This window comes from Plecotus auritus (assembly GCF_963455305.1).
Source record: "Plecotus auritus genome assembly, chromosome: 6".
Taxonomy (NCBI): domain Eukaryota; kingdom Metazoa; phylum Chordata; class Mammalia; order Chiroptera; family Vespertilionidae; genus Plecotus; species Plecotus auritus.
The window spans coordinates 84762558-84776679 of record NC_137773.1 but is presented as its reverse complement, the minus strand read 5'-3'; the positions used below and the strand labels follow the sequence as shown (position 1 = coordinate 84776679).

Genomic DNA, 14122 nt, shown 5'->3' with positions numbered 1-14122 from the left:
TCTCCCCAAACTGGGAGCACTGCTTCCTGTTTGTACCCCCGTTGTGCAGATGAGGAACTGAGGCACAGAGAAATTCAAGTAACTAGTGTAAGAACACATACTAGTAAAGTGGTGTTTTTTTCACTGGTATATCTATATATAGTATAGATATATATGCACCAATAGCAATGCCTGGTACATGGTGGACACTCAATCTGTCTTTGTGGAAATGAGTGATGAGCACCTGATTAAAAAAAAACACAACACTTTTATTTGAAATAATTATAGACAGGTAGTTTCAAAAGTAGTACAGAGAGATTCTAAGTACCCTTTCCCCAGCCTCTCCCAGTGGTATCATTTTACATAATATCAAAAGCAAAAAATTGACTTTGGTACAATCTATTGTAATGTGCTTTCTTTTTTCTTTTTTCTGTTTTTTTTTGCCCTACCCCTAGCGGCCGACCCTGCGTCCCCTCCACCCTGGTGGTGACCATGCGACCTGTCCTTCTGTAATGTGCTTTCTTTTTTAAAATATATTTTATTGATATTTTACAGAGAGGAAGGGAGAGGGATAGAGAGTTAGAAACATCAATGAGAGAGAAACATCGATCAGCTGCCTCCTGCACACCTCCCACTGGGGATGTGCCCTTGACCGAAATCGAACCTGGGACCTTTCAGTCGCAGGCTGACTGACGCTCTCCACTGAGCCAAACCGGTTTTGGCTGTAATGTGCTTTCTTAATTTTAAATTTTTATTGATTGATTTTAGAGAGAGAGAGAGAAACATTGATTTGTTGTTGCACTTATTTATGCATTCGTTGGTTGCTTCTTGTATGTGTGCTGACCAGAGATGGAACCTGCAACCTTGGTGATCCCCCTCCATGCTCTAACCAACTGAGATACCCAGCCAGGACTGTACTGTGCTTTTTAATATGTTTGGCATTTTGCAACCTATGATTAATATTCTCAGCTAAAACGGCACTTTTTACTTTATGAACCCGAGTATGGCATCTCAGAGGTGTGCCTCCAGCTAAGGGGCCGACCCCAGGGAAATCCAGATGCAGAACGCAGATGCATTATTCCATAACAGCTCCATCCGCACCTAAAGGGTTACCTGAGAGCACGTCCACACGCCTGCGCATGACGTCTCTTCGCCCCGCCCCCGCAGCGCAGTCAGATGATCAGCCCAACCGGCGTTGGCCTATAAAAGGTCGAGTGTTGACGTCAGCGTTCTCTTCCGCCCGCGTCGCCGCATCTTCGGCGCGATTCCCTTCTCTCGGATCTACCTGGGAGAATCCACCGCCATCCGCCACCATGGTAAGCAATACCGTCTGGCTGGGGGCCTAGAACCGTGGCGGGGCCTCTGCGGGGTCGGCGCTGCCGGGTCTGGAGTGCTGGGTTGGACAGGAAGGAGACATGGCGGTGGCTGGGCTGGCGGGCCTGGGGTTGGGAAAGCGGCGGCCGCCATGTCTGCGCCGTGCTGCTCGCTTCCGAGGGCGCCGCCGTCTCACGGGACTCCGGGCCCGGCTAGAGCCGGGGCGGAGGCGGGGTTGGGTGTTGATGTGGCAGATGCTGTAATGGCGGGCGCCGCCAAGGCAGCGGGGAGAGGGGGAGCCGCCTTATGTAACCCACCGATCGGGAGTTTAAGTTCGACTTTCTGTCGGGAACAGGGAAACGGCAAAACCAAGAAAGCCAACCCCCAAAAGCCTTTTTCTAATGTTGGCTGGCTCCTTAACTGTGTTTGTATCGCCCAATTGTGAAGCCGACTACGGAGCCACGAGGTGGAGGCTTGCAGTGCGCAAGCTTCTCACCAGATGGAGGGTGGCATATTTAGGAATCTTAAGGGGTGGATGGCCCTGTCTTAACCCAGGCGGAAGGGTGACCTTGGGTTTTAAAGAACATGTTTAGTTGGGTAAAGCATGAGAAATCCCAGTGGCAATAGGGGGGAGGGTTTGGGGGGAGCTTTATACCGTCCATGTTTATTTAATTGCACACAACGTCACCCCATCTACAGGAAATTGGTTGTCATTAGTCCCAGCCCCAGATTCTGGGTTGTCACTTCTAAGTGACAACTAGAAATCTGGGTTTTCAGAAATGGGACAAGTGGCATTTTTAAAGGGTATCAGCAGAGACGTGGGAGTTTGTTGTCCCAGGATCAGCCCACTCCTGGCCATGGTGCTGGCAGTATATCGATTGTAGTCTTGGTGCCAAGCCTGGTTCCTGGACCCGCCTGAGCCTCCCCTTTCCCCTGGCCTAGGTGAACTTCACAGTAGATCAGATCCGGGCCATCATGGACAAGAAGGCCAATATACGGAACATGTCCGTGATCGCTCACGTGGACCATGGCAAGTCCACGCTGACGGACTCCCTGGTGTGTAAGGCCGGTATCATCGCCTCTGCCCGGGCTGGGGAGACCCGCTTCACTGACACCCGGAAGGATGAGCAGGAGCGTTGCATCACCATCAAGTCGACGTGAGCAAGCGCGCTGGTGTTCTTTGGACTGGGGAGGGGAGGTACTCAACTGGAGCCTGGTGTGGAGACAGACCTCAGACACAATCACTTTCCTGAGAGGCTTCTGGGAAGGAGTCTGGATTTTTGAATTATGAGAGACAATGAGGTTCAACATAGTGAGATAGTGCAGCTAGGGAGAGACAGTGATGGGAGTGGTATTGGGACTTACAGAGGAAGAGGGGCTTAACCCAGTGATTCCCCATTCCAGGGGGGAAGGACCTTTTGGTGTCTGGGAGTGCCCCCTCCAATGTCAGATTCCTGATCCCAGATGTCAGTGGGGTGAGAACCCAAAGCAAAGTGACTGAAATTGCTGTTTTCAGTTGGGAGTTTGCGAGCTTCTCTTTATCTGCTCTGAGACCATTTCAGCTGGGGCTGAAGGGCACAGGGATGGGTGAAAGGTGGTCTTCCCCAGTCATGTAGTTGCTATTTTGGAATCAGGTGTGTTGAGCTTGGGAGGACCCATGCTGGGGACTGGACAGGTGGGCTCTTCCCTTTGTAGCTGATATTAGGGAGGTGGGCAAAGGCTCTTTCGTGGGAAATATGAAGTCTGTCTCTAGGGAAGAGTAATGCAGTGGAGAAAGTGGTGCAGTGTCCACTCAGGGCTGTGGGTCTGGCTTACTACCACATACTGTCTTGCTTAGGGGTTATTTGTCCTGACTGCCCTTGAGCAGGAACCCCAGGCTGACCTCTGCGGGAGGACGTGAAGAGCTATAGAATGGGACAGGTGTGCCTTTTGTTCATCCAACCTGTCCCAATCTCCTTAGGGCCATCTCCCTCTTCTACGAGCTCTCAGAGAATGACTTGAACTTCATCAAGCAGAGCAAGGATGGTTCTGGTTTCCTTATCAATCTCATTGACTCTCCTGGGCACGTGGACTTTTCCTCAGAGGTGACAGCTGCCCTCCGTGTCACCGATGGTGCCTTGGTGGTCGTGGACTGTGTGTCTGGTAAGCAGCAGGTTTCCTCATCCCTGGCTGGGAACCTGGGGGTGTCCCCTCTCTGGCTGACGAAAAATCTCTGTCCACCCGCAGGCGTGTGTGTGCAGACAGAGACAGTGCTGAGGCAGGCCATTGCAGAGCGCATCAAGCCTGTGCTGATGATGAACAAGATGGACCGGGCTCTGCTTGAGCTGCAGCTGGAGCCTGAGGAGCTCTATCAGACTTTCCAGCGCATTGTGGAGAACGTCAATGTCATCATCTCCACCTATGGGGAGGGCGAGAGCGGCCCCATGGGCAACATCATGGTAAGTGTCCTGCCAGCTGAAGTCGGGATCCCTCGACAAGCTCCCGCCTACCCCATTGCATTCCTCCCATCCTTCCCATTGGGTGGGCTGTGTTCTCCCACAGACTGGAAAGGGCTATGACCTCCCTCTCCCTCTGTGGGGACTGTCCTGGGGGAACCACAAGTCTGGTCCCTTGGGTCTTGGAGGATCTGAAAGTTGGTTTTTCTAGGAATGTTGGGGTGACAAAGAAGGGGGCTGGAATGCTTTTAGTATCGACTTCATCTAACACTTGAATTTTTGGGGAGGCTTTGGGGTAGGGGGTACCCTGCCTGCTGAAGCAGGCTCGGGGCAGTCCCCTCTGTATTAATGCTAACCCTTGCTGGTGGAGGAGATGAAGGCAAAGTTGGGCATCCTGTACATGATGACTAAAATTTCTTCACTTTGACCTGATGGCAATTGATGAAATCTGATGTCTGAAGCCCATGGCACCCGGGGACTTGGTAGCTGGGGTTTCTGTTTGTCTCCATTCACAGCTTTCTCTTGTTCTCTTAGATTGACCCTGTCCTGGGGACTGTTGGCTTCGGGTCTGGTCTCCATGGTTGGGCCTTCACTCTGAAGCAGTTTGCAGAGATGTATGTGGCCAAATTTGCCGCCAAGGGTGAGGGCCAGCTGGGGCCTGCTGAGCGGGCCAAGAAAGTAGAGGACATGATGAAGAAGCTGTGGGGTGACCGGTGAGTGCTGCAGGGAGGAGCAGGGCATTCTGCAACAAATCTGCGAGGTGGGCAGGGACTTGTAGGTGATGATGTGGTTTAGGAACACCTCATGTCTGTGGGGTCATTTTGTCTAACCTTGATTTAGGCCCCCTAGCCTAATTGGGTTGGGCCTTCACCAGGTACTTTGATCCAGCCAATGGTAAATTCAGCAAGTCCGCCACAAGCCCTGAAGGCAAGAAGCTGCCACGGACATTCTGCCAGCTTATCCTGGACCCCATCTTCAAGGTGAGCTGCTGCATGTGCTTGATGGATGTGCATTCCCTAGGCTGCTCTTGGGTCTAGAGCAGCTGTGGGCAAACTACGGTCTGCGGGCCGGATCCGGCTCTTCTATCCGGTTCTCTTGCTCTCCCCTACGCTCCTTTACTTTGAATTTAATATTAGTTCACACAAACACTCCATCCATGCTTTTGTTCCGGCCCTCCAGTCCAGTTTAAGAACCCATTGTGGCCCTCGAGTCAAAAAGTTTGCCCACCCCTGGTCTAGAGGCTCCTGGCAGGGTCAGGTTCAAGATGGCTACTGGGATATTGGTGAGACAGCACCACAGTAAGGGTGAAATCCCCAGGGCCATCAGCATCTCTGGCTGGGGTTGGTTAGTTGAGCTGAGACAGGAAGGTCTGGGTATTGCTCTGCCAGCCACTGGGATTTAAGTGCTTGCTAGTTAAAATGTTTTCATGGTCTGTAAGTCAAACTTTTTTCTATCTATTGGGAGATGTCCCCAAGACTTGCCCTGTCTGGGTCAAGTCCTTTGTGGTAAGGTGAGGATTTTTGTAACCTTGCCTCTCTTTGCTCTGTGCATGGCCTTAGGCTTCTCAGTAGGAAGCAGCTGCAGGCTTCCTAATATGTTCCCAAACCCCCAATTAGGTATTTGATGCTATCATGAATTTCAAGAAAGAGGAGACAGCAAAATTGATTGAAAAACTGGACATCAAGTTGGACAGTGAAGATAAGGACAAAGAAGGCAAACCACTTCTGAAGGTGAGCATGAGGGGTTGTCTAAGAGTCTCCATCAGGGCTCCCTGCCAGTGGTGGGCTCTGGCTTTGCTGTTGGAAGCATTCCCAGCTGCAGCATGGCTACCAGCAGGGGTGGACAGAAGACCTCAGGTGTTTGCATGGCTCTTCTAGAGGGAACCATGCATTTGAGTAACCTTGGTGAGCACGTGATGCTGAAGGTTTTCCTCAGAATTGCCTCTCCTGACCCTTCTGTATAGGCTGTGATGCGCCGCTGGTTGCCCGCTGGCGATGCCCTGCTGCAGATGATCACCATCCATCTGCCCTCCCCCGTGACAGCTCAGAAGTACCGCTGTGAGCTCCTGTATGAGGGCCCCCCCGACGATGAGGCAGCCATGGGTATGTGGGGTTCACCTGAAGGCTGGGGGGCCCCCAGAGCAGCCCATGGTTAGAAGGCTGCTCATTGCCAAGCTTAAGGGTCTCAGGATTCTGGAAGGCTGAACCCTAAGGGAATCATGCTTTCTTTGGTGTTTTTTTTTTTTGTTTTTTTTTTTTTCCCAGGCATTAAAAGCTGTGACCCCAAAGGACCCCTTATGATGTACATTTCCAAAATGGTGCCGACCTCTGACAAAGGCCGGTTCTATGCCTTTGGTCGAGTCTTCTCAGGGCTGGTGTCCACCGGCCTGAAGGTCAGGATCATGGGTCCTAACTACACACCAGGGAAGAAGGAGGACCTGTACCTGAAGCCGATCCAGAGGTGAAGTGCTAGGCTAGTCATTTGTGACCCAAGGCTGGTCCCAGCCCTCCCTCCCTGCTCCAAGCTGCAGGAGGAGTAGGAGTTCAGAGGGGTTTTACATGAAGTGCCCAGCAGGATGTAGTGCTGAGCCCTGTGGTCACCTTTTGTCCTCAACCTGGAGAGGCTTGTGTGGATGAGGTACAACAGGAAGCAGGGGGCTCGCTCCCCCTAATAATCGGGGTAGAATCCCTTCCCTGAGTTAGAGGCAGATGTTCCTGATATCCCAGCAGTGGCAACACAGTTTATTGTCACCTACCCAGAGAGCAGGTGCTGACTTCAGAAATGCCAGTCTTCCGTCAGCCCTACCCCTAAACCTACTCCAGGCATTGGTGGTGGGAAGTTAGAACTTGGATCCCCTCCTCACGGGTTGCCCACACCACACTGCCTTTTCTCATCCCTGCGTCAGGTGTATGGAGCCCTGCATGGGGGGTGTAGGAATGGCAGGTAGTGCTCTGTCTTGGTACACAGGAGCCAGCACTTTGCTGAGACAGTCACGTGGGTTAGAGTGGAGAGCCAAGGCACCACCACTCGATGTAGGAGGGATGACCACAGGCTCCAGAAGGAAGGGCTTTGTCTTCCAGCCATTCTGGGACCTGGCACCACAGTGGTGGTGCATTGATACCTTTTGTCTCTCCCCCAGAACAATCTTGATGATGGGCCGTTATGTGGAGCCCATTGAGGACGTGCCTTGCGGGAACATTGTGGGCTTGGTGGGTGTGGACCAGTTCCTTGTGAAAACAGGCACCATCACCACCTTTGAGCACGCTCACAACATGCGGGTGATGAAGTTCAGCGTGAGCCCCGTCGTCAGGGTTGCTGTGGAGGCCAAAAACCCGGCTGACCTGCCCAAGCTGGTGGAAGGCTTAAAGCGGCTGGCCAAGTCAGACCCTATGGTGCAGGTGGGCAGGTACCCTGGCAGGAGGCACCACCACCACCTGCAGGGTCAATTTGTTGGTGTCTGAGCTGAAAAGATTGGGTGGTTTCTCATATAAGGAGGGACTTCCAATTGGAACTGTTTGGAAATTCAGGTGTGTGTTAAACGCACAACTTCCCCAAAAGAGCTGTTGCCCTTTTTAAAAAAAAGTTTTTATTTTTGTTGATTTCAGAAAGGGAGAGTGGGAAACATCAATGATGAGAGAGAATCATTGATTGGCTGCCTCCTATACACCCACACTGGGGCTTGAACGCGCAACTTGGGCATGTGCCCAGGCTGGGAATCGAACCGTGACCTCTCTGTTCATAGGTCGATACTCAACCACTGAGCCATGCTGGTAGGGCACTGCTGCTCTTTTTAATGTCAGTTTACTGTCCAGGAACCCAGGCCTTGGATCTCTATAGACTGGCCATAGATGATGGGTCTTTTTTTAGGCTAACACAGAACCAGCAAATAAAGGCTCACATGACCCCTTGCTTCCCCGCCCCCGCCCCCTCCCATGGGCCTGAAAATGTCTCTAAAAACCTCCAACTAGAAGGGATGCTTTGAGCCTGCCATTCTCCACCCCCAATTCCTTGGGTTTTCCAAGTAGTTCCTTGGGTTTGATTCTTGGATTAACATATGGCTTCCTTCAGTGCATCATTGAGGAGTCGGGGGAGCACATCATAGCTGGGGCTGGTGAGCTGCACCTGGAGATCTGCCTGAAAGACCTGGAGGAGGACCATGCCTGCATTCCCATCAAGGTGAAGCATGCTGTCTCTAGTAGGGGTAGGGATGGATGGCATGTAGGGATGGCAGAGACTTTGTCCAGGCTGGGCTCTGATGATTCCCTCCTTTCCACCCACGCCTAGGAGATATGGTGACTTCCCCATGTAAAACCAGCTGTTCATACATATCCTCAACAGCTTTGAGGTTAGAGTGTGGGGAGTCTGCTTTCCAAAATGTCCAAATACAAGCTTCTAAAGAGCATAGACATTTAGTAGCCAACCTTAGGCCCAGTTGCTGGCCCTGTTTTTCATTCTCTACTTTTTCAAATAACTGAGTTCGGATATGTGTTCATTAAGTCCCTTAAACTGCATTCCGCTCATAGAAATACAAATATCTCCCCCCCACACCCCAGTTAACTGCTTTTTCATCTTGTCTTACATGTGTCAAAATAGGATCAGGCTAATGCCTACATTTTGCATATTGTTTCTTTTCAAGTAATAACTGCATAGAATTTCACTAGATAAATTATTCTTTAGCCAGTCCTGTTGGCAGTGGGTAGCCCCCTGCGAGAGAAGAGCTGCATACTATGTATTTATGCAGACGTGAGATGGGCATGGCTCTGTGCTACTAAATTTAACTAGTCATTCTGATTTTTGTGCCCATTGCCAGTCTGTTTCCTGAGTCTCATTAGGAGACCCCTCTCCTTGGCGGTCACTTCTCCTGCAGGCCTGACTTCTGTGCTCCTTTTGCAGAAATCCGATCCTGTTGTCTCCTATCGTGAGACAGTTAGCGAGGAGTCAAATGTGCTCTGTCTGTCCAAGTCTCCCAATAAGCACAATCGACTGTACATGAAGGCGCGGCCCTTTCCTGATGGCTTGGCTGAGGACATTGACAAGGGTGAAGTGTCTGCCCGCCAGGAGCTCAAGCAGCGGGCCCGATACCTGGCTGAGAAGTATGAGTGGGATGTGGCTGAGGCACGCAAGATCTGGTGCTTTGGGCCTGATGGCACTGGGCCCAATATCCTTACTGACATCACCAAGGGTGTGCAGTATCTCAACGAGATCAAGGACAGTGTAGTGGCTGGCTTCCAGTGGGCCACAAAAGAGGTGAGGGGCCACTTGGTCATCCAGCTGGAAAATCATTAGCATCAGAGTCCATCAGTGGGACTTTGGCACAGGCCCAGTCTCACCTGTGCAGACTTTCGGTGGGGATGGGATCCTTGGGGTTACCTGTTTTCATTTCTGTTAGTGAAGTGGGACCAGTGGTCCTACCTCCTGAAAGGGTACGCTAGGGAGGAGGGTGAGCAAGGCAAGAGATGTAAAGATATAAGGTCTCTGATTGCAGACCTGGAGGCTGGCAAGGGCAGAGCTGTGTGACTTGGCCTTACCCTCTCAGGCTGCAGTAGAGGCAGGAGCTTGATGGTGATTTTGGCCACTTTCTCTGTAGGGGGCACTGTGTGAGGAGAACATGCGCGGTGTACGCTTTGATGTCCATGATGTAACACTGCATGCTGATGCTATCCACCGAGGGGGTGGCCAGATCATCCCTACAGCCCGGCGCTGCCTCTACGCCAGCGTGCTAACTGCCCAGCCCCGACTCATGGAGCCCATCTACCTTGTGGAAATCCAGGTAGGGAGTCCTGAGTGTCCTGCTGCTACTGGTCCCCATCCTACCTAGCAACTGCTAAATAGCCTTTTATTGCCTGACAGTGTCCAGAGCAAGTGGTTGGTGGTATCTACGGAGTCCTGAACAGGAAGCGGGGCCATGTCTTTGAGGAGACCCAGGTGGCTGGCACCCCCATGTTTGTTGTGAAGGCCTACCTGCCTGTCAATGAGTCCTTTGGTAAGTGCTTGCTGGGGTGGCTCTCAAATGCCTGCAGTCCACTGTCTTCCAGCCAGACTGATTTAGGATAGACTCATTTCTTGCTTCTTACGTAAGGCCCAGAGTGAGCCAGCCTAATGGGAACCATGGATATAATCTGCAAACTGCTCCCCACTCCCCTGTCCATTTGGGACGTAAAAGCAGCATGGTTATGTAGGAGTAGAAGGTGGCCCACTTGTGGAACTCTGAATTGAATTGGGGGTGGGGAGAGTGGTCACTCAGGTGTGTAAATTGTGAGATCTTAAGATAGATTCTGGTAGAGAAGTAGCTCAGGCTCACCCTCAGGATGAACAGCTGGAGATTGAGGTGGGTCAGCATTACTTTGCTTGTTCAGCAGTGGTCTCTGAGCAAGCCTGGGGTAAGGAGCAGTGTTAAGGGTTTTAATGTCTGACTCTATCCGAGTTGTCTAGTTTCTGATCTCTCTGGTGTAAGTATTCCTACCTCCAGGGGTTGGCCAGGGTACCAAGTCTGGACTGCCCAGCGAGCTCTGTACCTGCTTCTCCCACAGGCTTCACCGCCGATCTGAGATCCAACACAGGTGGCCAGGCTTTTCCGCAGTGTGTGTTTGACCACTGGCAGATCCTGCCTGGAGACCCCTTTGACAACACCAGCCGCCCCAGCCAGGTGGTGGCCGAGACACGTAAGCGCAAAGGCCTAAAGGAAGGCATCCCAGCTCTGGACAACTTCCTGGACAAATTGTAGGTTGCCCTTCCTGCAGCCACCCAGGTGCCACCCCCCTCACCGGCTCATGACCAACCACAACAAGCCCTCATTCTCCACAACATCTTGAGACTGTCCAGACACAGTGCCGCTCGCCTGGCTGGTTCTGGGGCCACTCTGTGCCATCGCTCAACATGAACACTTGATGCCGTTTCTTTCTATATTTATTTCAAGATTTCAGAGGCAACAGAAATGCCCTGGCTACAGGGACTTATTTGGCTGGTGGGGGAGGTGGAATGGGACACCCAACACTTCTTTCCATTTCTGAGGAAAACTCAAAAATGTCCAAAAAAAAAAAAGAATTAAAACGCATTAAGAGGTTTATTTGGGTAAATGGTCCACAGTGGATTTTCCCCCAGAAAGGGGGAAAGAACAAACAGGTAGACATTTCTGTTTGGACAGACGCTAGAAGGCAGGAAATTTTGTGCAATGTCACCATGAGCACCTCAAAGCTGTATTAGTGCCATTGGAATAATAAATTTGATTATGGTGGTGATTGCCTCTGTCTGTTGACTTCCTTCTCAGTTCATTCAGGCTGGAATGGACTTACTTATGCCAGTATGTGTGGCCGTGGGTTATACTGTCATACAAAAAGTTAAATGTAAGTAACATTGAAGTGTCAGTTCAAATGTAAGACAACCAGGGCCATCTAATGGAATTTGCTGTGATGGTGAACCAGTCTTAACTATGCAAAGGGGCAGCTACTATCTCCACGTGGCTAGACAGCTGTGGAAATGGGGTCAGTGTAGCCAAGGAACTGATATATATATATATATATTTTAAAGATTTCTTAAAATTGATTTTTAGATAGCAAGGTGGGGAGAGAAACATCGGTCAGCTGTGCCCCTCCTTGCCACATCCCATGACCAATCTGGCAACCTGGTGCAAGGCAGGAAATCCAACCACCTGAGCTACACTAGCCAGGGCAAGGAAATATTAAAGTTTAACATTACATTTTCATGGTCTGGTGGTGTTGGGGCTGCCATAATGCTTAGTGCAGGTATGGACAACTAAATTGTCCCTGCTCGTGGAGTCCATGGTCCAATGGGGGAAAGCCACAAATAACCACACTTACCACACAAGTTCTCTTGTCCAGCTAGACTCTGGACCCTTGGCATCAAGAAGTCCCACCAGATCATTCGTGTTGCTGAGAATTTTTTGATAATTTTTTGCCATTATCTCAATCATTGCTTCACTATAAAATATACTTGAGTAATTTCATACCTACAAAGATGTTAGATAACCTCTTACATAACTATTGTACATTTGTCAAACCGAAAACATTGGACTAATGTCCTTTTCTGTTTCAGGATCCAATCCAGGATACCACATTGTATTTCACTTTGCACATTTTTTTTGAAGCTTTTTATTAATCTTCACCCGAGGATATTTTCCCATTGATCTTTTAGAGGGACTGGAATAGAGAAGTAAAGATGGAAACATCAATGTGAGAGAAACACATTGATTAGTTGCCTCTTGCACACCCCCAACCAGGGCCGGGGCTGGGGAGGAGCCTGCAACCAAGGTATGTGACCCTAACCAGAATTGAACCCGGGACCCTTTGGTCTGCAGGCCAATGCTCTATCCACTGAGCCAAGCCAGCTAGGGCCATTTTGCAAATTTTTAGTACCTAGTAGGTTTGCCAGGGATATGACTACAAATTGAGAAGTTGGAACTGCATTGGTTTAACTTAAAAAAATTAAAAAAATATATATAGATTAATTTCAGAGAGGAAGGGAGAGGGAGAGCTAGAAACATCAATGATAAGAGAATCATTGATTGGTTGCCACACACCCTCCACTGGGGATTGAGCCCGCAATCCAGGCATGTGCCCTTGGCCGGAATCTAACCTGGGACCCTTCAGTCCACAGGCTGATTCTCTATCCAATGAGCCAAACCAGCTAGGGCTAACTTTAAAAATTTTTAACCAATTCTAAATTAACTGATGGCAGTGCCACTTATAAATGCCTTGCTAATAGAGCCCCATCATATTGATGTGTTTTTATAGCTGTTAAATTCACAGTGATTCCCTTTATAGGGGCCGATGCCTGATTACTTCATTATATCTGTAATGACACCTGAGTATTGATCTGTTACAAGTGTTTATGTGTGTGTGTGTATTGCTCTATATTTTCATTTTATTAGCTGATTTTAATAGTGTTATTTTTTGTGGTTACGTTAGGCCAGCAGTTCCCAACCTTTTTTGACGTCAAGACCCCTGTATACTCAAACATTGAGGACTCCAAAGAGCTTTTGTTAAATGGGTATATTTACTGATATTTACCATATTTAGAAATTAAAACTGAGAAACTTTAATAATTGATTTAAAAATGATAAACCCATTACGTTAACCTATTTTTTTTGGGGGGAAACCTATTTTCCAAGCAAAATATAGTAACATTTTTTGCAAGTCTTTGCAATCTATGGCTTAATAGAAGACAGCTGGAGTCCCATCTGCTTCTGCATTAAATCTGTTTCAATACATTGTTTTGGTTGAATTTTAAGGAGATACCTAGCCTCAGTCATCACATACGTGAAAAAGAGAGGAGCATCTTAATCAGGGGTCCTCAAACTATGGCCCGCGGACCACACGCGGCCCGCCGAGGACATTTATCCGGCCTGCCGGGTGCCGCTGCCTGTCCTGCTTAGCAGCCGACTCATCCCGGGCCCGCAGTGCGCATAGGAATTTGTTCATAGTTTTTTTTTAAAACTATAGTCTGGCCCTCCAACGGTCTGAGGGACAGTGAACTGGCCCCCTGTTTAAAAAGTTTGAGAGCCCTAACGGGTTTGGCTCAGTGGATAGAGCATCGGCCTGCGGGCTCAAGGGTCCCAGGTTCGATTCTGGTCAAGGGGGCATGTACATTGGTTGCAGACACATCCCCAGTAGGGGGTGTGCAGGAGGCAGCTGATAGATGTTTCTCTCTCATCGATGTTTCTAGCTCTCTATCCCTCTCCGCTCTGTAAAAAATAAATAAAATATATTAAAAAAAAAAAAAAAGTTTGAGGACCCCTGATCTTAATACTTGTTTTCAGATAATTGTGGGTATTCTTTGATGCAACACCAAAACTCAACAAGTAGTAGTTTCTTTTTTTTTTTTTTTTTTACAAGTAGTAGTTTCTTAAAGATTAATTACAATGTGATATCTGAAATCATATTAATGGGCTTTTCATACTGTTACATTAAAATCCATTGGTCTCTCTTACACTTTGGGTCTTTTCCCCATGCATGATTTTGTAACATCAAGTGTTGACTATTTGAAAACACTGGTCAACCAAGTTTGGAGCTTTGAGGTGTTGACACATTTCATAAAACACTTGAAAAATCATATTTATTGCCGAAACCGGTTTGGCTCAGTGGATAGAGCGTCGGCCTGCGGACTGAAGGGCCCCGGGTTCGATTCTGGTCAAGGGCATGTACCTTGGCTGCGGGCACATCCCCAGTGGGGGGTGTGCAGGAGGCAGCTGATCGGTGTTTCTCTCTCATCGATGTTTCTAGCTTTCTATCCCTCTCCCTTCCTCTCTGTAAAAATATCAATAAAATATATTTTTAAAAAAATCATATTTATTAATTTCATCAGGAAAGTGTTAAAGTGAAACTCAAGCAGATACTGAAAATTTTCATTTTTTTGCTTGAAACCTCAAATTTTGTCAT

General features: G+C 49.1%; 1 protein-coding gene across 1 annotated transcript; it reads left to right on the top strand.

Annotated features, from left to right (window-relative positions):
* The first annotated feature begins 1150 nt into the window (after positions 1 to 1150).
* Positions 1151 to 10966, top strand: EEF2 (eukaryotic translation elongation factor 2). Its single transcript, XM_080674185.1, has 15 exons — positions 1151 to 1295; positions 2236 to 2450; positions 3254 to 3435; positions 3520 to 3731; positions 4263 to 4441; positions 4603 to 4708; positions 5345 to 5458; positions 5692 to 5830; positions 5993 to 6188; positions 6868 to 7126; positions 7797 to 7904; positions 8622 to 8975; positions 9316 to 9498; positions 9579 to 9711; positions 10259 to 10966. The coding sequence occupies exons 1-15, from the start codon at positions 1293 to 1295 to the stop codon at positions 10450 to 10452; spliced, it is 2577 nt and encodes an 858-aa protein (XP_080530311.1). The 5' UTR covers positions 1151 to 1292; the 3' UTR covers positions 10453 to 10966.
* The last annotated feature ends 3156 nt before the right edge of the window (positions 10967 to 14122 follow it).

Bases quoted from the DNA above. Each gene is read 5' to 3' on its own strand.
- EEF2 (XM_080674185.1), top strand. The intron at 2,451-3,253 runs GTGAGCAAGCGC...CAATCTCCTTAG, and splicing joins TGCATCACCATCAAGTCGAC to GGCCATCTCCCTCTTCTACG. The intron at 5,831-5,992 runs GTATGTGGGGTT...TTTTTTTCCCAG, and splicing joins CGACGATGAGGCAGCCATGG to GCATTAAAAGCTGTGACCCC.